Here is a 22,410-nt window from a genome sequence, read left to right on the forward strand (position 1 = left end):
TTCTTATCCTCTTTTTTCTAATTATTCTTGTGTTAATTTTCAGATGATAGCAATGATTGGATGTAAGGTGATTTTCATGCAATTATCTGAAAAAAAACATCTTTTTCAAATTGAATTTGACCAGAACAACCAGTACAAACTCCATAGTTATTATATGACATCATTAGCATTATATAAAACTAGGGACATCCAAAAAAATAGAAATCCAAAGACCAATCTACCACCTCTTGAATATTTGTAAGAGAAAGTTTTATACTATTCCTTCTAATAAGATGAAAAGGGAAGAAAGCTTGAACGTGTATTTGTAGAAAGGGGCAGTGAGTTTGTGACATGTCCAAGTTGGCTTGTTGGAGGCAGAGAGAGTTACTTTCTATGCTGAGTTGCCAACTTTGACTACCTCTTTCTCTCTCTCCAATCGATTAAGTTCTTGATCACGCTTTACCCTTAGTTTTACTCATTTGAAAAAACAACACTCACTGTGTTTTGCTACGCTGTTTCTATTAACTCTTCTCCCTCACACGAACTCGCAAAACCCTAATCGCTTCCTCAAAACATTCGCTTCTTCAATCTTCCCGGTTCTGGCTCCCTCCTCTGCCGCCTCCGGACAGTTCCACCGCTTCTTTCATCGCTAGGGTACGTCCTCTCACCTTCCGCTGCGATCAATTTTGTGTCGATGATTTCTCACTATTTTCCTATAGACTCACACTGGTGATTCTTCAATTTCTTGACGTAGTTGCTGCAATTGCGAATTCTGTTACCTGCTTTGTTTGTGCAGATGACAGGGGCGGAGAATAGTGAGGGGAGCGGGAGTGAATGGGAATTAGCGGGAAATGGCGATAACGGTTTTTTGGAGTCTAGTGGTTCTGCTGGTTGTGAAGGGAACGACAGCGTTTCTTATGCGAACGTCTTGCGTTCGAGGAACAAGTTTGCTGATGCTCTTGCTATCTACGAGCGTGTCTTGGAGAACGACGGTGCAAATGTAGAGGCGCTCATCGGGAAAGGCATATGCCTCCAGATGCAGAATAAGGGAAGGCTCGCGTTTGAGAGTTTTTTTGAGGCTATCAAGCTGGATCCTCAAAATGCGCGTGCTCTCACACATTGCGGCATTTTGTACAAGGACGATGGTCGCCTAATGGAGGCGGCTGAGGTATGCCTATCTCTGTTTAATAACTTTGGTTGCTGAAATTGTTACTTCGCATTTTTCTTTTCTTTTGTATTATTTATTCAGAATGATTAACTGTTCGCGATGTGGATGATGTGTTTATCACAATAAAATTTTCCTTTTCTTTTTTGAGCCTGTATTTTTACTAGTCTGAAGTTGAGGTTGTAAAAGGTTTTATTTGTTGATTTCACGCCGTCTCTCTTCATATGTCGGGTTATTTATTGTAGTGGATTCACTGTGGCTTATAATATAGCTTTGTTTATGACCAGTCTTATTGTTTTCTGGATATGTGCTTGTTTCTCAAAGTCGTAGATGCCGCATATAAGTGTTATACTGAATGAAGTTCTCAATGAAGTTCTACTGAATGTAAGTGTTATATATATTGATGGAGATGCCCCATAAACTAGAGATATAACCAAATTGTAGTATATAAATGGGTGTAAACCTCATTTTATAAATTAGTTTTGCAAGTTTGAATTAGACTTAAAAGTTATTTTTCTAAATTAGTACTAAAGCGTATCCTAGTGAGGTTTGTTGAACTTATCTAGCCACCTTCTAAGAGGTTATTATTGGACCATTCATAAATATATATTCTCGTGAGACGAGATGTCCAATTTTTGGCATAAAAGAGTGTGTTGGAGATTTCTCGTTGACTAGAGACGTGACTAAATAATAATATACAAGTGAGTGTAAACCTCATTTGATAAACTAGTTTTGTGAGATTGAATTAGTCTTAAAGTTCATTTATTAAGATATACATACATACATATTAGTGGGAAGAAAATGTTGTGTTCTATGAACTAGGATAATTATGGCAGTTTATGCTAACATAACATAACTGAAATTATTGTCTGCTACTAGGCTGGGCTGTTATATACCTCAATTGCAAATGATTATTTTTCGAACTGTTAACTGTAGCAAATTATAATTTTCAATGACATGTTCAAATATAGTTTGAACTATATCATATATGCATGATAATATATTGTTCAATGTCATAATTTCAAATTACTTAATACAGTGCATAGAATAAGTTAGTAATGGAGTGAAATGAAACCCCTGTTGCAGAAGAATAAAAAAGGGCAGTGGAATATCAAATAGGGTGTGTATAGTAGTACTCTTCCAGTTCCTTTTTCATTTAATAATTTGTTTGTTGGGAATCCAAGGGTGAACGGGTAAAATACCGGGAATATCTCCACTAGCAAGCCACTAGCAAACTACACGGGTGAACTTGATGCCACACTCAATCCAAAATCTTAAGGCATAGATTTGCAAGTTTTTCTTTTTCTCACTTTCATGTTACCCAAGTTGCTTACTTTTACCCAATTTTGTTTGTATTCTCACTTGCACTGCAACAATGTACTCATATGGCTTTCAATTATTTTAATGAAAATTAGAATTGATGAAAGAAAAAAAAAACTAATGAATTGCTGAATCATGTGATTCTCATGAAGGACACTGAACTACACTTATTCATCCATGTATCTCATGATTCAAAGTCAAATCTTCATCACAATATACAAATTGATCTTTACCATGCTAGTGTTCATACAAGTTGAAATTTATGTGGAATTTATTACTGTTAATGAAATTATTTACTTGGAACAGTCATATCAGAGGGCTTTACGAGTGGATCCTTCATACAGAGCAGCTGCTGAATGCCTTGCCATTGTGTTAACAGATATTGGCACCAACACAAAGCTTGCTGGATTCACTCAGGATGGAATTAAAAAATACTTTGAAGCGCTCAAAGTAGATCCGCACTATGCTGTAATTTTCTTGTATTCTGAATACTTTGCTTTTATCACTAAAGCTATCAATTTTGTATAGATTTCAGTTTGCAAGAAATATATTTTTATTCTATATGGACTTTGCAGCCTGCATACTACAATCTTGGTGTGGTGTATTCAGAAATGATGCAATACGACATGGCCCTCACTTTCTATGAAAAAGCTGCAGCAGAGAGGCCAGTTTATGCTGAGGCATATTGCAATATGGGTGTTATTTTTAAAAATCGCGGTGATTTGGATTCAGCTATTTCTTGTTATGATAGGTACTCTATATATATATATTCAGTCATGTGTTCTTTTCTGAGCCAAGAACCTGTAGATAATTTTAATTTAATTTGTTATTTTAATGACTTGACTTCTACTGTTGGGTCTTATAATCAGGTGATGTTTTGTGGCAGGTGTTTAACTGTTTCACCTAACTTTGAGATTGCAAAGAATAATATGGCTATAGCTTTGACAGATTTAGGAACGAAGGTGACGCATCTGAAATTCTATATTATGATAATTATGCAATAGCTATTTTTTTACATCCTCTTTATTTTCCAACTATAAAAGGTAAAATACTTTAATCATCATCTTGCTTTTATAGAATTTGTATAGTCATTTTATTATCGATATCTTAATGCAATATTGGTAAATTTATAATGGAGATTGTCATATAAAAAAACGATTCCCATGCAATGTAAAGTTGTGTGTTTGGTAGGGTTGGAATGGAAACATTGGGTTTGTTGCTTAAGGGCTAGCACTTTTAACTTATTTCATCTTAATTTTAAAGGGGCTTTGAGGAACTACAAATAATTGTTTTGTTTGTTGTGGATTGAGAAACAATTTTGGTAAAATCCAAAGTTATGGCTTGAGACCATTAATTACTGCTTGCCAATTAATGTTCCTACTTCCTATTTTCCCTTGTGACTTGGTCTCTTAAACAGCCTCTTCACTTGCTTTTTTGTTTTTTTTTTTGGGGTTGGAGGCTGCAGTTTGGACCCTTGTAGAATCCTACAGTGGTCACATAATTGCAGCTCCATTCTGTTGTTCTCCTTGTTTCCCATCCTTAATACACTTTGGATCATTTCTATCTTGCTAAGATTATTATTTTGGTTTATAGGTTAAACTGGAGGGCGACATCAACCAAGGTGTGGCTTTGTATAAGAAAGCTTTGTATTACAACTGGCATTATGCTGATGCCATGTATAATCTTGGGGTTGCTTATGGTGAGATGCTTAAGTTTGATATGGTACGTTGAATACAGGCATGCCTATATTCTATCACACCTCTGATATGTTCATATTAGTCTAAACTAATTATATTGTTGGAAATTCAATCTACAAATTAGGCCATTGTATTCTATGAACTCGCCTTTCACTTCAATCCACATTGTGCGGAAGCATGTAACAATCTCGGTGTTATATATAAAGACCGTGAAAACCTTGATAAAGCTGTAGAATGCTACCAGGTAGCAATGATGACCCTCTCATTTTGTTTTGGCATTGGTGGATTGCATACATTTTTAACAATTTATTATTCTTGTTATGCAGCTTGCTTTGTCAATCAAACCTAATTTTTCACAGTCATTAAATAATCTTGGTGTTGTATACACTGTCCAGGTTAAGTATTTCACCATTCCTGAACTTTGTGAGTTGTCAAATATCTACAGTAAGTGATAATGTTTTCTTTCTTCTCCAGGGTAAAGTGGATGCTGCTGCAAGTATGATTGAGAAAGCTATTATGGCAAATCCGACATATGCTGAAGCATACAATAACCTAGGTCTTATTTTCTTTTCTGTAGTTATTATATGTTTGGTTATTGTGGTTGCACAGCATTTAGTAGGGATTGTCTTGGTCAAGGTTGTGCAAATTTATGAATGACAACATACCAGCATAATTTAGAGTAGGTTATTCTTTGATCAGATGTGAATTGTATTATTTGATTCATATTTTTCTATGTTTCCTGGTTGCTATGAGTGAGTTTAATGGTCATGTATCACTGAACGTTTTTATCTATTGTATTAAAAAATTTCACCATGTCTCCCAGCTTCAAATGAGAGGTGAGGGCAGTGACACTGATATTGTTGTTTGTTCACCTTGGACTAGTCAAAATGATAGTGCACAGCTAGCCTGCACGGGCATGGGAGCTGTGGATCATAGTGTGGTGTTAGGACCTATTGCATGGAATGGGACTAGAGCTCCACATTGGAATTGTGGGATTTAGATGCGCAGTTTATAAGGGCTCTTGCTTAACTAACTATTAGAATAGGCATTAAATAGAGGTAGGAAGTAGTTATATTGGAAAACTACTGTATACTGTACCTAGGAATCTAGTTTTAATCTTTGCTCTTCCGTTACTCACAGTATCAAAATTCTATCATTATAAATCTGAGAACATGAGGAGTGATCAAGCTCTCTCAAATATAGTCTCTTTTATTTATCTCAACTTGGTATTAGAGCGGGTTGATCCTGGTCTCAGTCCCAGGAAGAATATTCACAGTTCACCATCCGCCATCGACATGACTTTCTTGACAAGACAACATATATCTCTAAAACCAAAGTTGTTAAACCCAAATTTTCTAATGAAGAATATCAGTAATATCTAAGGTTAAAATCTCATAACTCTCAATTATCTGCAAATCCCAGTTTGTCAACAACTTGCATCTCACAATCCATGGAAAGTCAAAGCCCATGGATAATTTAAGGTGCTTCTGATCACATTTTTGGTAATACCTCTTTGCTCTCATCCCTTTCTATTTCGAAAAATCCTCATTTCATAACCTTACCAATGGTTCTAAAGTTTCCTCCGAGGGAGTTGGACAAGTTTCCCTTTCTCCTTCCTTAAATCTTCAATCTGTTCTTTTTTTTCCTGCTTGCCTTTCAATCTTATCTCTTTAAGTTAAACCAAGTCTTTAAATTGTTCGGTAACCTTTGATGCCAATTCCTTTGTTGTACTATATGCTGTACCTAGGACTCTAGTTTTGATCTTTGCTTTTCCCTGTACTCATTGTATCAGAATTCTATCAATCTAAATATGAGAACATATGAGAGGAGTGCTTCAGCTCTCTCAAATATAGTCTCTTTTATTTATCTCAACTCTTGTCATTTTTGTGGCGTGCTTCTTCCAGGATTTTAATAATGAAGTTCCATTTTGGACTTTTATCATGGTCGGAAAAGATGATGGCACATAGTGCTTGAATACTAGTAAATTATGCTTGTTTTCTTATTGGTTGGGTCTTCTCTGTTGTGGTTAAGCAGTTATTTAATTGATGTTGTTCCTAGAGATTAACCAAGTAGCTGGTTATAAATCTTATCTTGAATAATGTAAAGCAAAAGAATTCCTATATTGAAATGATATTAGTGCTGCTGAAGCTAGGGTAAGATAAGTAAAATTGCTTTGAAACATTATTTGGAGCAATATAAATGTCCTATGCAGTAGTTTTGGAAGATATAGTGTAACTGTGTTTGTATTCTTTGCATTGATTTATGGAGGTTTCTGCAAGTCTTCACCCTTCTGCTCTGTCCAAAAAAGCTTTAATTGGTTTTTGTTGGTACTGTCTTTTCCTTTATATTTAATTACAAAAAGGAGTTTTTGCAGAGGGAGTATGGCAGTCAAATTCTGAGCACATCTTTCATTATATGCTTATCTTCTCTATTTTTGTGCAGGAGTTCTTTATAGGGATGCTGGCGATATATCTCGAGCAATTGATGCTTATGAGCAATGTCTTAAGATTGACCCTGATTCTCGGAATGCTGGTCAGGTGTGGTGCATAATGGGTGATTATTTCGTCCTTTGTGTTCTATAAATTGTTTAGACGTGTGCAATCATGCATTAAATGCATAGCACCAAATCTTCTGTTAGGAGTTGGTTTATATATGAACTGGGGTTCAACATAAACTAGATATATTGTGGTGGTGCCTATTATGTATTATAGTTACCATGATGTAGGGTGTTGAGGTTAAGTTTTCTCGCGAGAGGGTGAGCTTCTAGTTTGGGACATTGGTTGTAAACTGATAGAATAAAATTGGTGTGTAAAAGGTGAACAAGTTTCTGGAATAGATGTGTAAAGTTGCTAAAATTTTGGGCCCGCAACAAAAGTATTATGCTTTGTTTTGATGGTGTGATGGATAGTGAGAGTGGAAAAGGACAGGAACGGAGGAAAATTACAATGGAAAGTGAAATTGTTCCAATTAGTTGAAAGAGAAAGAAATGAGTTGAAAGTAAGATGGTTTTATTTGTTATTAATAATTTTACTTATTACTTTTATTGGGTCGTTCAGCAGCACCAGCTGGTTGTTATTAGTATGGAGAGTAACCTTTTTATTTGTTCAATTTCAAATATTTTGCCCATAATTTGATTTTTTTTACACATTCAAATCAGTTCTGATGCAATGGATGGATTTATGTATTTTGTCCTTTGCTAAAGTTATGTCTTGATTGTTGGAGCTTTTATGCTTTCTATTCAATGTCTCATTTTAATGTACCATATTATGCAGAACCGCTTACTTGCAATGAATTACATAGATGAAGGAATTGATGACACACTTTTTGAGGTTCACAGGTTACAGCTTTCTCGAATGAACTTCTTTTATACTTGAGTTTTTATCATTGGCAGTATTTAATCTACTTCATTGATTTCGCATAAATGTTCAATTGCATGTAACTTCCTTAGGTGTTGGAAAAAAATACATGTTATTGTCTGCTATCCACATGGTTTTTACTTTTTTATTAGCAGTGGTCCCTGCTTATATCTATGTTTGAAGCAGGAAAGAGTAAACAAGTAACATGCTTTTCTAGATAGGTTCTGTTAGGAAAGAAACACAATATTATAAATTCAACGCTAGTTAAGTTTTTTGAAGACCAAAAATTTGGTGGTTATCAACTTCTAAGCTCAAAAATACTTTGATCACAAATTTTTGAGGGAAATGTTTGTTATCCTTTCTAGACTTGAATGCATTGTTTGAAGCGTGTTTGAAGCATGAACGAGTAAACAAGTAACATGCTTGTCTAGTTAGGTTCGGTTAGGAAAGAAGCACAGAATTATAAATTCAAAACTTTGTTAAGTTTTCTGAAGACCAAAAGTTTGGTGTTTATCAACTTCTAAGCTCAAAAATTCTTTGTTCGCAAATTTTTGAGGGAAATGTTTTTTATCCAATCTAAAAGTGAATGCACTGTTTGACACATGAGGTGTGATCACTTTGTCATTGTGATATAAGCTGTTTTCTGGGACTTCTCAAATATCTATTTGCACTGAAGGAATGTGCTAGTTTGATACCTAAAGAGTGGCAAGATAGGGTAATACTTGTGAGTTCAGAATAGTAATTTCCATTTTATGTTGAACATAAATCTTTAGGAAATATTTAATATTATTTAATTTATGATGAATTTGGACGCAATGCTTCCTATGTTATCGAATTGCTCCAGGGTTTCTTAATGAAGGATAATTTCAATTACCAATTCATCGATTGTAACATTTACAGTTCTTGTGTAGCAATATACATTATGTGCAAAAATTGGATTTGTAACATGTAAACTATAATGAATCAAATGTTTATATGCAGGAACTGGGGTAGTCGATTCATGAGACTATATCCACGTTACACATCGTGGGGTAACACAAAAGATCCTGACCGGCCCCTTGTGATAGGCTATGTTTCACCTGATTATTTTACTCATTCTGTGTCGTATTTCATAGAAGCACCTCTTGTCTATCATGACTACTCCAATTTCAAAGTGATCGTTTATTCTGCAGTTGTCAAGGTATCAATTGTGAACCCACACACACAAATTGCAATATAAACTATATTAATGCGGTTTCAAAGCTTTTCACATGACATATATTCTCATGCTCTCTTGAAATTCAAACATCAACAAAATTCATAGTTGGTTGGCTTACAGTGATGCATATTTTTCTATGTTTCACCTCCTTCATATTGGAAATGTAAAACTAATATTGGTAGAGGTTGCTTTTTCTTCTCCTTAACCAACAGTTTTTTTGTTCTGGGTGACCATTAAAATTATTAGGAGGAGAAAGATTCTCAATCTATGGTCTAGTAGATTGAAATAATTGCTTTTGGAACTGTTTACCTTGTTGGAAACCAAAGTGACCCAGTGGAAGGATTTTCTTTTGTTGTTCAGTTAGTTATTGATCCTTTCCAATAGGAAAACTGTTATGGATCCATAGATATTTATATTGAATATAAAATATAGTCAATTGAAAAGAAAATTGGTCTTAGGTTTCATTCCCCATTGTGGTTCTTTTTTGCAATCATAATTAATTTGTTAGGTTATATACAGTGCTAAAATATTCATAATTTTTACTGAGAAAATGTTTGTTGAGCAACAAGTGTCTGATATATTGGCTGCTTGCCAATCGAAATATAAAATGGAACCTTGAAACTTAATTTAGGATATTTCACAGTAAAAAAGCCTTCCATTGTGGTTATGTTCTAAGCGTAATTATTTTTGATAAGTTGTACGATGTTTAAATATTCAGAATTTAACTGAACAAATATTTGTTAAGCAACAGAGTCTGATAAACGTAAAATGGAACCTGAAACTTAATTTTGGATATTTTATAGGAGAAAAGCCTCCCCATTTTGGTTTCTGTTTCTCAATCATTATTGATTTGTTAGGTTATACAGTGTTAAAATATGCAGAACTTTAACTTGGCCAATATTCATTAAGAACAAGAGTCTGATATTGGCTGCTTGCCAAACAAAATATGAAATGGAAGCTTGAAACTTAATTATGGATATTCTACAGAAAAAAAGGTCTATTGCCATGGTTACGGCCATCATACTCTAGGAAGCACTGACAATTCTATTGAACATGTTGGCGTGTCAGAGATTTTTTTGATATGACACTTGTTGGATATGTTTTCAACATATGTTGCACATGAATAACAGGGTTGCAATTCAAAAAAAGAAATTTCGGTTGAGACTACATTGACATCTCTCCGATTTAGCTTAGCTGGAGCAAGAGTAGTGTGAATGAGCTGATATATATATATATATATATAATCTTGGTTAATGCTATTCTTAGTTAAACACTTTCCAAACACTCCTATCATAAAAAGAAAAACTAAGTATATATTGTTAGAGATATGATTTGACTACATCAAATAGAAGATATGGTATGATTTGATAGGGAAATATCTTACCACATATTTCACATAATTAGATAGAGTATCTTTCTTATTATTGTACCTTTTTTTAAGAGTATTCATGTTGTAGCCAAGACTCGGAATTTATTATAATTCTTCTTGGGTTCTCTCTTTTCAACATGGCACTAGAGCTGTACCATCATCCATGACCTGTTTTCTCACTAGTTCTTTCAACTCAAATTTGTGTTTTTCCCTTTGGGCCCACGCGGAGTAAATATTTTTTAGAAATTGTGTTTTCCGGTTTCTGTTTTGATTTTCCTGCCATCACTGTTCACACGGATACTCTAACAATTTTCCAGCGAGGTTATTTCCTGTCTGTGTTATTGTTTACCACCGACGAGTACTGTTTCACAGATCTTATTCACTTGCCTCTATATTTTCCTTTTGGGCTGATATGATTCCACTGACCAGCTGTTTGTATGCCTTTTCCCAAATTCACTCTTTCAACAGCTTTTTTTATTTGTCCCCCGTTCCTACTCTGTCCCTCCAAAATTAATTCTTTTTTTTTTCATGTGTGGGGGCGAACAAGGAACAGAAGCGTAATGCTCATGCATCTAGTTCTTGTTATATATATGAATTATTGACCATGATAGTTATGTTTTTTTCATAAAACACATGTTGGGCATTACTATGAGACTCAAAATCCCAATTAGGTTGACACCCCAAAGCTCAACAATCATACATGAGAATCCATAATGAAAACAAAAAAAAGGAACACAAGAAACATGGGGGCACAACATCAAAACCTATGCAAAAGAAAATTCACCCAAAGACAAAACTCTAGCTCAACAAGAACTAACCCATTAAAACATGGTAACACATAGCACCCAACCCTTAGCCAAACCTAAACTCAGGAAGGCCATATCTAATCCTCAAAAACATCAAGACTCAAGACAAGAGGTAAAACATTAAACCAAGAAAACTCAATCCAGTTTTCCACCCCAAAGTAGTTAACCAATCAACACCCATGTTGCCTTCTCAGAAGATGTGAGAAACCCTGAGATCAAGAGATTTATGTAAATCTAAACACCTAAACCATTGCCCCAAGATTCCAAGGAATAATTTGGAAGTTTTGAAAGGCTTGACAAACCATAGAAGAATCACATTCCGAAAGTCACGGGCAACATATTTTCCACCGCCATGGTTGCAGTCATCTTGATATACGAATTTGGTTATGTTATTTTTATATAAGATCATACATTTTCTCAATTAAAGTATTTTTTAATGCTTACAGAAAAAGTTTTATTGTTGTTAAGGGTTTAGGGTTTTAATCTCTATTTAATTATTTTTATAATGAAAATTTTATACAAATTAATTCAACTTTCATTCCACCTAATATTAATTTTGAATAAACTAAATTTTATGGCTTTTAATTTTAAAAGAGTTAAGAAAAAGTGAAAGTTAACAACCAACTTTTACTTATTTTTAAGCTTTTATTTATCTTTAAGGCAAAAATAAGTATGACCTAGCAGTTCAGGAATAGGATTTCATGGAATCAGCTGTTACGATTTACCAAACAACCAATTATCAAGATGGCTCAGCACTAATGTCTAGCATGGTTTAGAGTTTAGGGTTAACATTCTGACTTTGGTTACATTAACATAATTTGCTGGTCTTTTTAATTTGTAATAGCATAAATCTTTGTTTCCTTCACTTTTCATATATTTTGGATTTGATTTTCATGTTGTAGGCAGATGCAAAAACCATTAGATTTAGAGAGAAAGTTACAAAGAAGGGTGGTATCTGGAAAGACATTTATGGAATTGATGAAAAGAAGGTTGCTGACATGGTTAGAGAAGATCAAGTTGATATTTTGGTAGAACTTACAGGTCATACCGCAAACAATAAATTAGGAATGATGGCATGTCGACCTGCACCTGTTCAGGTGTGCTTAGGCTTTAGCATATTTATATATAACTTGCTCTTTTTGTTTTTCAGCATGTTTTTCCTTTGTTACTATATTCTTTTATCTATGTTTTCCTTTCAACCTTTGTTAAGTTGGATGTTTGATCTTGTGAAGCTGAACATTTGGATGCTGCAGCTGGATTGTTAACTAAAAACTTATCATTTTTCCTATGTTGTGAATTTATATGATTTTAATTTTTTCAAATTGAATGGTTTAGAGATGTGTTTATGTTAGAGACCCAAATGTACAAGAATAAACACATTGAGAAAATATATGTATTATTCCTGAAAATGAAATAGAAAATACAGCAGGATAATGATTCCTACTGCTGCAGAGCAGGCTTCTCTACAGAGCTTCATCTCTATCTATCAACTCCCTTTTCACAGCTTCCACTCTTATATCTCCTGGCAGAAATCGAAATATCAGAAGAGGTTTTCTGCCATAGACAACCTCAAAACACCTTTTGGAAGCATGACAATTGGTGATATACCAATATTCTGACCGTGAAAGCCAATGCACCCACTGGTATGGTTGGTCTGCCATGAAAAGTGCAAAAGGGTCTCCAAATAGAAATTGACCACTTTTGTGTGACCATTAGTTTGTTTGTGGTAAGCAGTGCTCATTTTGAGGGCTGTCCTTGAAGCATGAACAAGTCTTTCCACAACCAGTCAATGTACTTAAATTTGTTAATATTTGATGAGCTGCAAGGCCAAAATCCTGAAGATGTCCTTGCATACATCCATACATTGCTCACACACACTCACACTTCTAGTAAATTAATTCTGAATATATACAAAGTATGTACGTCATTGTTTTTTTATTTCAATGAAACATAGGACAATGTCAATGTATGTATGCAGTACTAATGTTTTAGTTATCAAAGTTTGTGATATGATGTGGTATGTATCATTCATAGCAACATTCTTTATGCCATTTGCTATCATTTTATGTTGTGTATTTATTTAATCTCATGCAAAATTGTGACTTGTGTTGCTTTGCAAGTAGGTGACTTGGATTGGTTATCCCAATACAACAGGATTGCCTACAATTGATTATAGAATCACCGATTCTCTGGCAGACCCTCCTGAAACAAAGCAGAAGTAGATCTCTTCAAGAACTTCAGTACTTTCTTTTCATTGACCTATACTATAACACTTTTATAAAAGTCCTGTTATTGGTTATTGTCTTATAGTACTTTTCTTTAATTATAGACACGTCGAGGAGTTGGTTAGATTGCCCGAATGTTTCCTTTGTTACACCCCTTCCCCTGAGGCTGGTCCTGTTTCTTCAACTCCAGCACTTTCTAATGGCTTCATCACATTTGGTAGTTTCAACAATCTTGCCAAGGTACGATTATGTGTTGAAATATGTTATGTATTTGTTCTTTGTTTACCAAGAGCAAATTGTTAAAGATAATAAGTCATGTGTTTCTGATGTGTGTACTTCTATTTCTTCAGATTACACCAAAGGTATTGCAGGTCTGGGCAAGGATATTGTGTGCAATTCCGAATTCCCGCCTCGTGGTAAAATGCAAACCATTTTGTTGTGACAGTGTGCGACAAAGATTCCTTTCAACACTGGAGCAGTTGGGCTTAGAACCACTACGTGTTGATCTTTTGCCCCTTATTCTTCTTAACCATGATCATATGCATGCCTATTCTCTAATGGACATCAGGTAATATCTCTATTTTGTATTCCTTGAGTATTTTTATAATGCTGCTTTGACTCGGATTTTCTTAGGTTTGCATACATCTAGCATTGTTTTTGCTACATGTATTTTACTATATGGGCCTAGGTCCATTGTTGAATAATTCTATGCACACACACATACACATAATGTTCCTTTGCTTTGCTCTAGACACACAAGGATTCCTTCATATGACTCCATATCTTTTTATCTCTAGATGGTATCTAAAGCCTAATACGATTCCATGTTTTCTTAGTGGACCCAATGTCCATTGATGTCTATTTTTTTTCCAGAAATTGTCTCTTTCCAATTTTTGGCATCCCCCCTCTTCATTGTGCATTTTCCAGCCGTTTTCCACCATTTTCACTACTACCATTGTCGTTTCGTTTGTTGCTGTAGTTGCTAGCTTTTTGAGTAGCCCTACCCAAGTGACCACTGCTGTTAATATTGTCTCTCGCTTTGTTGTAATCTGTCACATGTGGTAGTGCATTTGGCCACTGTTTCTGCTGTTCTTATTGGTTTTGGACTCACCTTAGTCTCCCCTCTCATGATCTGGTCCCGACTTTGTGATTGGGGCTTGTTATACGTATCTCCTCTCTTCTGGTGACATTTTTCTCATGCTTTAGTTTTTCTCTCTTTCATGCATGACTTCTGTTAGTGTTAGGTCTGAATCCTCTATCTTTATTACTTTAGTTAATGTCCCATTCACGTTGATAAGTTATATGACAGGAATTATGACACATGGGCCAATGATTTAAAGTTGACTTAAGGGACATGATTATGTTTACCATCTAACCTAGAGAATGACTTCTGTTGATGAAAAAGATTGTCCTCGTTGGTCTAAAGTTCATGTACATTCTTAAGTCGTTTACTTGTCCTTCCTTGAAGTAGACCTTTTGGAGCTTATGATACATGTGTTGGAATTTAGGAACTGATGTGGTTGTTATACACCAATGATACTCAACGTCTACATAGCGTTTGCCAAAATCTCTAACTATCATCATCCTAGATGCCTTGATGGCCGAGTACTTGGGAAAAGTTCATGGTCTTCTACATGACTTCAATGAAATGTTCCTCCTTTTGTAGCTCCTACCCAAGAACTAAAGTAACGACAAACCTTCTTTGTGTTGATCCCCTTGTATAGGCTTCCTAGCAAATATTTGTCAATTTCAGACCAGGTTATGGGTTCAATGACTGTGTCGACATTGAACTTTATTTGGTGCTTGTTATGTCATGCAAGTTGTCCCTTTACATATCTTTTTTTTCCCTCGATGACTCATTTGTTGAAGGTTGCAGCGTGATTACCATAACCACACTATCCTAGCATTGCCAAACTTAAACACCTTGTACCATGTCTGTCTAAGTTGTCTTCTTTGTCATGTGATGTGAGTCATGTCAATTAGGAAAACATAGTTGTAGTCTTTTTCCTATGAGTCCAACAAATCTTTGTGTTTTTGCTTTAGTTCACTTAATAATTGATTATCCTGGATGTATTTGGTTGTTTTAATAAAAATTGTTTTGTTTTTTTTTTTCATATTTGAATCCTTTTATAATGAAGTTAAAAATTAATTTGGGGTTTCTATTTGTATTTCCGTTGTGATAATGCCTGTGAATACCTCTTATATTCTTTTCAGACTTTCATGGATTCCCTCAGTATTCTTCATCAAACCTCCTATAGCCATATACCCCACAACAAAATGGGGTGGTGAAGTGCAATGATAGATGCCTTATTGAAACAACTCAAACTCTTTTACACTATGGTCATGTTTGGGTGATGTTGTTCTCAATGCATGCTATCTCGTCAATTGATGCCATCTTTTGTCCTCAACAACCAAATAGCTCAATCTATTTTTTTCTCTCATAAACCTTTCCATCCCTTGAATCCCCAAGTCTTTGGTTCGAATCTTCCTATTTTGTTCTCAATTGTAGTCTTTGCCATGACAAATTGTCATTTAGATTGTGCTTAGGATTTTTTTATCATAGGTTTTCTACATGCAGTGGGTTTAATCTTTAGTGAATCATGATTAATATTCTATTATTTTGTTGTTGATTGTTTGTATTTCTAGAAAAAATGATAACTATGAAAGACATATCTCTGATTCTGGTAAAAGGATACCTTGCACTTTGTTTGATGTTGTGATACCTTGTAACAAATCTCATGCCTTGTTTCATGTAGTTTGGATACATTTCCATATGCTGGAACAACAACAACTTGTGAATCTTTATATATGGGAGTTCCATGTGTCACTATGGCTGGTTCAGCACACGCACACAATGTTGGTGTCAGTCTTCTTAGTAAAGTTGGTAAGAAGCTCTTCATAGTTTTTATTTATTGTCAATATATGCATATTCTTCTACAATTTTAGATTTTTGTATACCATAACCACCATTCTAATTCATGTGTGCTGCATTCATAGTAGTCAATATGGCAGATAGTGTTGAGGCTGCCCCCTAACTTCTATAGTGGGTTAGCAGTGGTGGGAATGCTATTTGCTGAAAAATGGAGAAAACACCTACTATTTAAAATATTTTGTTTAAGTTTCATGACCAACCAAGTGATTTGACCGAGTAAAAGCTGCAAAAAAGACAATCACCAGGTCCAAAACAGCAAAACAGACAAACATGATGTCCACAATAGCAAAGGAAATCAAATTAAAAAGTTCAAGCCTACGAGAGCCAGTTAGTAGACTCAATTATAAACATTTAAACATCATGGTTTTCAGCTGCAATGACATTGCACTTCCTCTCATCTTCATCACTTTCATAGTTAAAAAATTATTCATCCTTTTCACTAACCTCCTCTTCACTAAATTGGGTCACAAACCTCCTATAAGTGGTATGATCTCTTGCATTTTTGGCCGGACTACGTGGTGCAATAAATGATGACCCATAGGTATGGCATGACTTGATCATCTGTTGTGGGGAAGCCATTACGCTCCCCACCAGTGCGACAATAGCATGACAAAAAGCTTTGAGTATTTCTATTTGGTCTGATCAACTGGAGATGGGGATAAAGGATACATAGACATCTGAGGGATTGTCTATTCTTTTCCTTTTGAGGGAAAGATAGATGAACGAGATCTCTTTTTCTATTTATCATTGATTCAATCTATGAACCAAGTCAAAAGACTTCTTTGGGTTCCCCAAATCTAGATGGATTTTGGATCATTTTTGCCAACAAAATGAACGTGGAGTCCATTTCGAATGCTTCTTTGACCTAGATGTTCATGCAATGAGAAAAAGATCTTGCTCTTCCTCCTTTTGTCTTTTCTCGCTTTGCTAAATGGAAAACAAGTAGAATACTACCTTTACAAATGAACTTAAAAGTACTACTATAGGAGGGTGGGCTTTTCTAACTAAAAAGAAAAACAAATAGACCAACAAAATCTACTAAAAAGAAAAGTGAATAGACCAACAAAATCTACTAAAAAATAAAAAGATAAAAGTTAGTAAACAAAAGTCTAAAAGATGAAGCAAAATCCAAAGATATAGTTCTTTAGGTTATATATAGCCTACTTCATTTGTTGACATGGTTTAAAGTTAAATCTCAAAATAAATTCTAAAAATAGGCTAAGGCCAAGGTGGACCACCATCATAGGCAGTCCATCCTACTCTTTTTTTTTCCTGTGAATTAATTGAAGTCTTGCAAAACCTCTTTATGAAATCTTGTCCTTTTCCATTTTCCTTCTTGCTAAACCTCCAATCTTGTTTGTTTCCTCCTTCAACATCTTCTCGAGTGACTCTCCAACAAAACATTGCAAAAGTCTTCTTAGATCTCCCTTTGCCTTGCAAACTACTTGTTACTCAAAAGGGGGGATAGAGATTTCCAAGACAAAAAACTAACATTCACATATCAAAAGAATAATTCCATTCCAGAACTAATGTTTCTTTTTGAAGATGGTGCAATATCAAATCACAAGAATGTCAAGGTTTCAATGTTAGAGATTGCAATTCAATGACAAAGATCTGAAATTGAATATTTGATGACGATTTGTTGGAAAATGTAGATTTCATTTGATGTTCAAGAAGCTCTCACGGGCAAATAGAATGCAAATGCAATTGTCTTTTAGGTAAGTTTTTCTATTTGACTATGGTAGATTCACAAGCTTTTATGATGAAAGGGGATTGTCACTATTTGCATTCTAGAGACTTCATTGTTATCGCACATGTAGGGACCCCACCACAATGCTCATTTGCAAGATATTTTAGGGAGGGAGAGAGGGACGAAGTGTAATTTGTGCGTTGAAGGGAGATTAGGTGCCAAAAGGTTTGTTGATGTTGTAGAGGGTGACATTGAGGAACGGTTACACATTGGAGATGATGGAGGGATTGTTAGAGACTACCAACAACGACCAAAGGATTGGCTAATGGAGAGGGACAAATGTTTCAATAAAGAGGAATGTAGAATAAACACAAGTACTTGGAGACTACAAACAATGATCAAAGGATTTTTTGAAAGAGACGGGAAAATGTTTAGGTAAAGAGGAATGTATAATAACAAGATGAACCAAGATAAATCTCACAACTCACAATTTTGTGTATGATGGACCACATATAATGGTGGTCAATAAGTAGAAGCTATTTTATAGTTTGTTTTATTAGGCTAAAAAGTGTTGACTGGTAAAAGATTGGGATAAGAAAGGAGATGGTCAAGAGAATAGGAAGAGAGAAGTTTGGTTTAAGTACAATTTAGACGCAAAGTAATCCTTAACAATAGACACCTAAAAAAAGTTTGGCCTAGCTTTTGTTTAGACACAATAAATCCTAAATGTAGTGTAATTGTCTCTAATGTAAAAATTTACGCTATGCAAATTGTAGAAGAAAAACTCTATTTTTGAGAAAATAATATGTACAACAAAGTAACTTTCACAAGATTTCACTCTATGAAGGAAATATGATTCTTATTAATTGTTTTTTTTATGATAAACATTGCTTTCTTTATTTACCAGACATAACTACATAATTCAAGAAAAAAATGAGACAAATCTTTCTTTATTAATTGCTCTTTTGAGATAAACACAATCTTTTCGCTTCTCGTTCTCAAATGATCTCCTCGCCAATGATTTTTTTTGTCAGACCCAAATTATTCATCTCAAATTCACCACTTAATTGTGTCTTTACCTTGTTTATCTCACTTATTGACTTACATTCAATTAGCATGCCATCAACATAAAGAAGTGAGTACACATAACTTGTAAGAACCATCACATAATTTCTTATGATAAACGCAACTATGATACTCGCTTTTTATATAACCAATGTCAATCATAAATGAGTTGAATCGTTTATACCTTTGTCTAGTTAATTGCTTCAAACCGTACAAAGACTTCTTCAACAAACAAACTTGATCTGATTTTTCAAGAATGACAAACCACTCTAGTTGTTGCATGTCACTTCCTCCGAATCACCATGGAGAATGGTTGTCGTCACATCAAGTTGTTCCAACTCCAATTCATGTAAACACACCAAAGTAAGAAGCACTCTAATAGAACTATGCTTCACAACAATAAACAAAATTCATTAAAGTCATTACTCTGTGTAAAGCCTTTTTGTACAAGCCTTACTTTGAATCTTGTTTCATTTTTCTTCTTAAGTATCCACTTACATTCCATAACCTTTTGACCAATCGGTTTCTCAACAAGTTTGGAAGTTTGATTTTGTAGAGGGATTCAAGCTCTTCTTTCGTGGCACCAATCTTTTGTGATGCTTCATCACAATTAAATGCTTTACGGAAAAAAACTTGGTTCCTCTTCATCAATTCTTTCTGCCATATTGAATGCAAAAGCAACAAAATTTTCACTAGGTGGTCTACTTTGTCTTGAACTATCCCTTGCCAATACATACTCAGTTTCTATTGATGGGACATCTTCATTTGTCTCCTTTAGTTCTTGTTTAAGAGAATCTATTTCAAGATCCACCTTTTTGCTAGAACCATGTACTTCCTCATGGATAGTGAACTAAAACCATAAATTAGTGGCTACTAAATTGTCTTGATAAGCTCTTGGCAAAGAACTTAGAAGAAGAATAACTTTGTCCTCGTCATGCAGTGCAACATGAATGGTTTTTAAACTAAGAATAATTTGGTTGAAATTGTCAATATGTTTATGAATGGACCCACCTTCATGTATTTGCATTGCATGGTATATTGTTTCTTCAAACATAAATGATTGTGTAGAGACTTTGTCGTGTACCTACATTCTAGCTTTTCCTAAACCTTGTCAGTGATCTTTTCTCCAGCGACTTCTCTAAAACTTCATAACCTATCGCAATGTGCCTTCTTCATTATCGCACTCTGTTGTGCAACTTAGAACAGCTAATAACTTTGCTTGTCCTTCCAATACCAATTCACATGCTTATTGCATGAGAGCTAACATCTTTACTGCAAGTTGAAGTTATTCTTGCTGGTAAATTTCTTGACGTTGAACTTTGTGTATGTTCTAGCTTTGATACTAGCTGTAATGTAGTTGTTTCTAAAGTAGAATTTTACATAATGCAAATTATAGAGAAAAGAATATGTACAGAAAAATAACTGAAGATTTCACTATACGGAGGAAATGTGACTCGTTAATAACTTACAAAGTTTGCTAAACATATGGTAACAGGGACTTTTAGTTCCAATACTATCCTTTCTATTATGAATTTTATTTATTTAACAAATATAACTAGTAATTCAAGGAAAAAACATAACGCTGAATAAAAAAGTTATAGTTTCAAATCTAAATCCATCGGTAATATCTGATATATAACAAACCAATCTACATCAGTATTCTATGTTGTTGAACTTCAAAGTTCAAACGTTTCCTCTATTACCTGATATTGGCCTTGTGTTGGCTTCTCTTGGTTCCTGTTGATGTTTTTTTGTTATCGGTCCGTTAATTTGGTCTTTTTTGTGATCAATTTTATTTTAATCCTCAATTTTTCATGCCTTTTATTTCCTTTATTGTTGCCTAATTGAACACCTGACCTACATTTTTTATTAAGGTATCATGGAAAATAATTTAATGAATTGAAATTTAAGATTAAAAGAAATAAATGTAGGAAAAATTGAGGATTGGACCAAAATGGTCGGTTTTCCAAAGTCTAGGTTTTAAAACTCTGGAAAAAAATAGGACCAAAATTATAATTTACCTTTGTTATTTCTTCACTATTATTGTAGCTTTTACTTTGCAAGCATCATTTTTATTTTTCATTTTCGGCTGTACCAGCAAAATTGTTAAATATTTTACTAATTACAACCAGGGATGGAGCATTTGATTGCCAAAAATGAAGATGAGTACGTTGAATTGGCTCAGAAGTTGGCTTCTGACATTTCCGCACTACATAATTTGAGAATGAGTCTGCGAGATCTCATGTCTAAGTCCCCTGTCTGTGATGGTGCAAAATTTATCTTAGGTCTAGAGTCAACTTACAGAAATATGTGGCACAGGTATTGTAGAGGAGATGTTCCATCTTTGAAACGCCTGGAATTGTTAGAAGAAGTTGCCATGGGTGACTTGTTAAATAAGAATTCTGAGCCAGAAAGGATTGCAAACTCAAGGGAGGACAGTCCTGGATCTGTCAAGGCCAATGGATTTGATACAATGCCCGTCTCAAAGCTTAACATGGACAGCTGCGAAGAAAACGGTGGGCCATCAAATCGCAGTAGTAAACAAGGTAAAAGAAAGGTTAATGTTGAATTTCATCCGAAAATCCTTTTGTAGTGATTCAAGGATGTAGAACTTCATTACAATAGTTGTACCATTATGATGTATAGTTGCTGTTGGAAGAAGCTGAAAGCAATCATTGCATCGTATAGGGGGTGTGGGCTTATAGAAAGTAAGTCATAAGAGCCCTTAAGTGCGGTGGATGTGCAAAAAGGTGAAAGCTACTTTGAGCTGTCTGTAACAAGTTTTTTGGTAGCCGTTGCCTGCTGGATATTCCCTCTTTGATTTTAATAGATATAGCGTGGCAATTTGTTCTAAGTGCTTTTGAAAATGCCATTTTTTTAGGTGCCTCAACGTGCAATACCTTAATGGGATTGCTTTTTCCATTCTCATGGTTTTTTCCTACATCCTATGGGATGTATAGAAGACAAACGATCCTAAATTATTAAAAACCTAATTTTATTTCATCCTCTTTACATTTTCTCTCTCGTTGGTTGGTTTTGTGTCTCTGCCACCAATTGTCATCCTTCATTGTTAACACCATTATTGTCGTCGTCATCCTAATTGTTCTTGTCACCACCATTATTGTTGCTGTTGTGAACGGTGAAGGAGTCTAAAATTTATGGATCTTGCAATCTGTAAGTTATTTTATATATTAGGCAATAATATTCTTTTGGATATGGGGGTTTATTCCATATTGTAAAATTTGAAAGTTTTTTTTATGTAAAAATTGTTTTCTATATTGTGGTTTGGATTTCTCGATTCAAAAGATTTCTCCCTATACCCCGACAAATGATTTCCTGCACCCCATCATTCTATTATGGAAACATTTTGTTTATGGAACCTATTTTGAAAATATCTTTTGCTTATAGAACTTTTATATTGTCAAGGATAATTCTGGTATACATAGAATGTAGGGGTGCAGGAAGAAATACTCTATATTTTTTGCTTAATTTTTTGTTGGAATATATAATATGAAAATACTCTATTGAATTCTACCATCCTAAATAAGTTACTTTTCACTTATAGAATACACAATCTAGAGAACTTTCAATCCGAAGAGTTTTCAAAT

At 34.5% G+C, this 22,410-nt stretch overlaps 1 protein-coding gene across 10 annotated transcripts; it reads left to right on the forward strand.

Moving 5' to 3' along the window:
• The first annotated feature begins 203 nt into the window (after positions 1-203).
• Positions 204-21,814, forward strand: LOC137814597 (putative UDP-N-acetylglucosamine--peptide N-acetylglucosaminyltransferase SPINDLY). 10 transcript variants are annotated; one of them, XR_016523195.1, is made up of 19 exons: positions 204-633; positions 776-1,147; positions 2,771-2,932; positions 3,040-3,215; positions 3,351-3,426; positions 4,058-4,186; positions 4,286-4,405; positions 4,488-4,556; positions 4,636-4,717; positions 6,604-6,698; positions 7,434-7,498; positions 8,499-8,697; positions 11,793-11,987; positions 13,014-13,130; positions 13,220-13,355; positions 13,466-13,683; positions 15,872-15,999; positions 20,935-21,348; positions 21,449-21,814. XR_016523195.1 is itself a non-coding variant. In XM_068617412.1 (19 exons), the coding sequence occupies exons 2-19, from the start codon at positions 776-778 to the stop codon at positions 21,466-21,468; spliced, it is 2,751 nt and encodes a 916-aa protein (XP_068473513.1). In that variant the 5' UTR covers positions 204-633; the 3' UTR covers positions 21,469-21,814. The 10 variants fall into 10 exon arrangements, 6 of the variants coding, with proteins under 6 accessions (XP_068473513.1, XP_068473512.1, XP_090160930.1 ...); XM_068617412.1 differs by having other exon boundaries at positions 13,014-13,108; XR_016523197.1 differs by lacking the exon at positions 21,449-21,814 and having other exon boundaries at positions 11,797-11,987; positions 13,014-13,108; positions 20,935-21,262.
• The last annotated feature ends 596 nt before the right edge of the window (positions 21,815-22,410 follow it).

The sequence above is a fragment of the Phaseolus vulgaris genome, chromosome 1 (assembly GCF_051622355.1).
Source record: "Phaseolus vulgaris cultivar YP4 chromosome 1, ASM5162235v1, whole genome shotgun sequence".
NCBI lineage: Eukaryota > Viridiplantae > Streptophyta > Magnoliopsida > Fabales > Fabaceae > Phaseolus > Phaseolus vulgaris.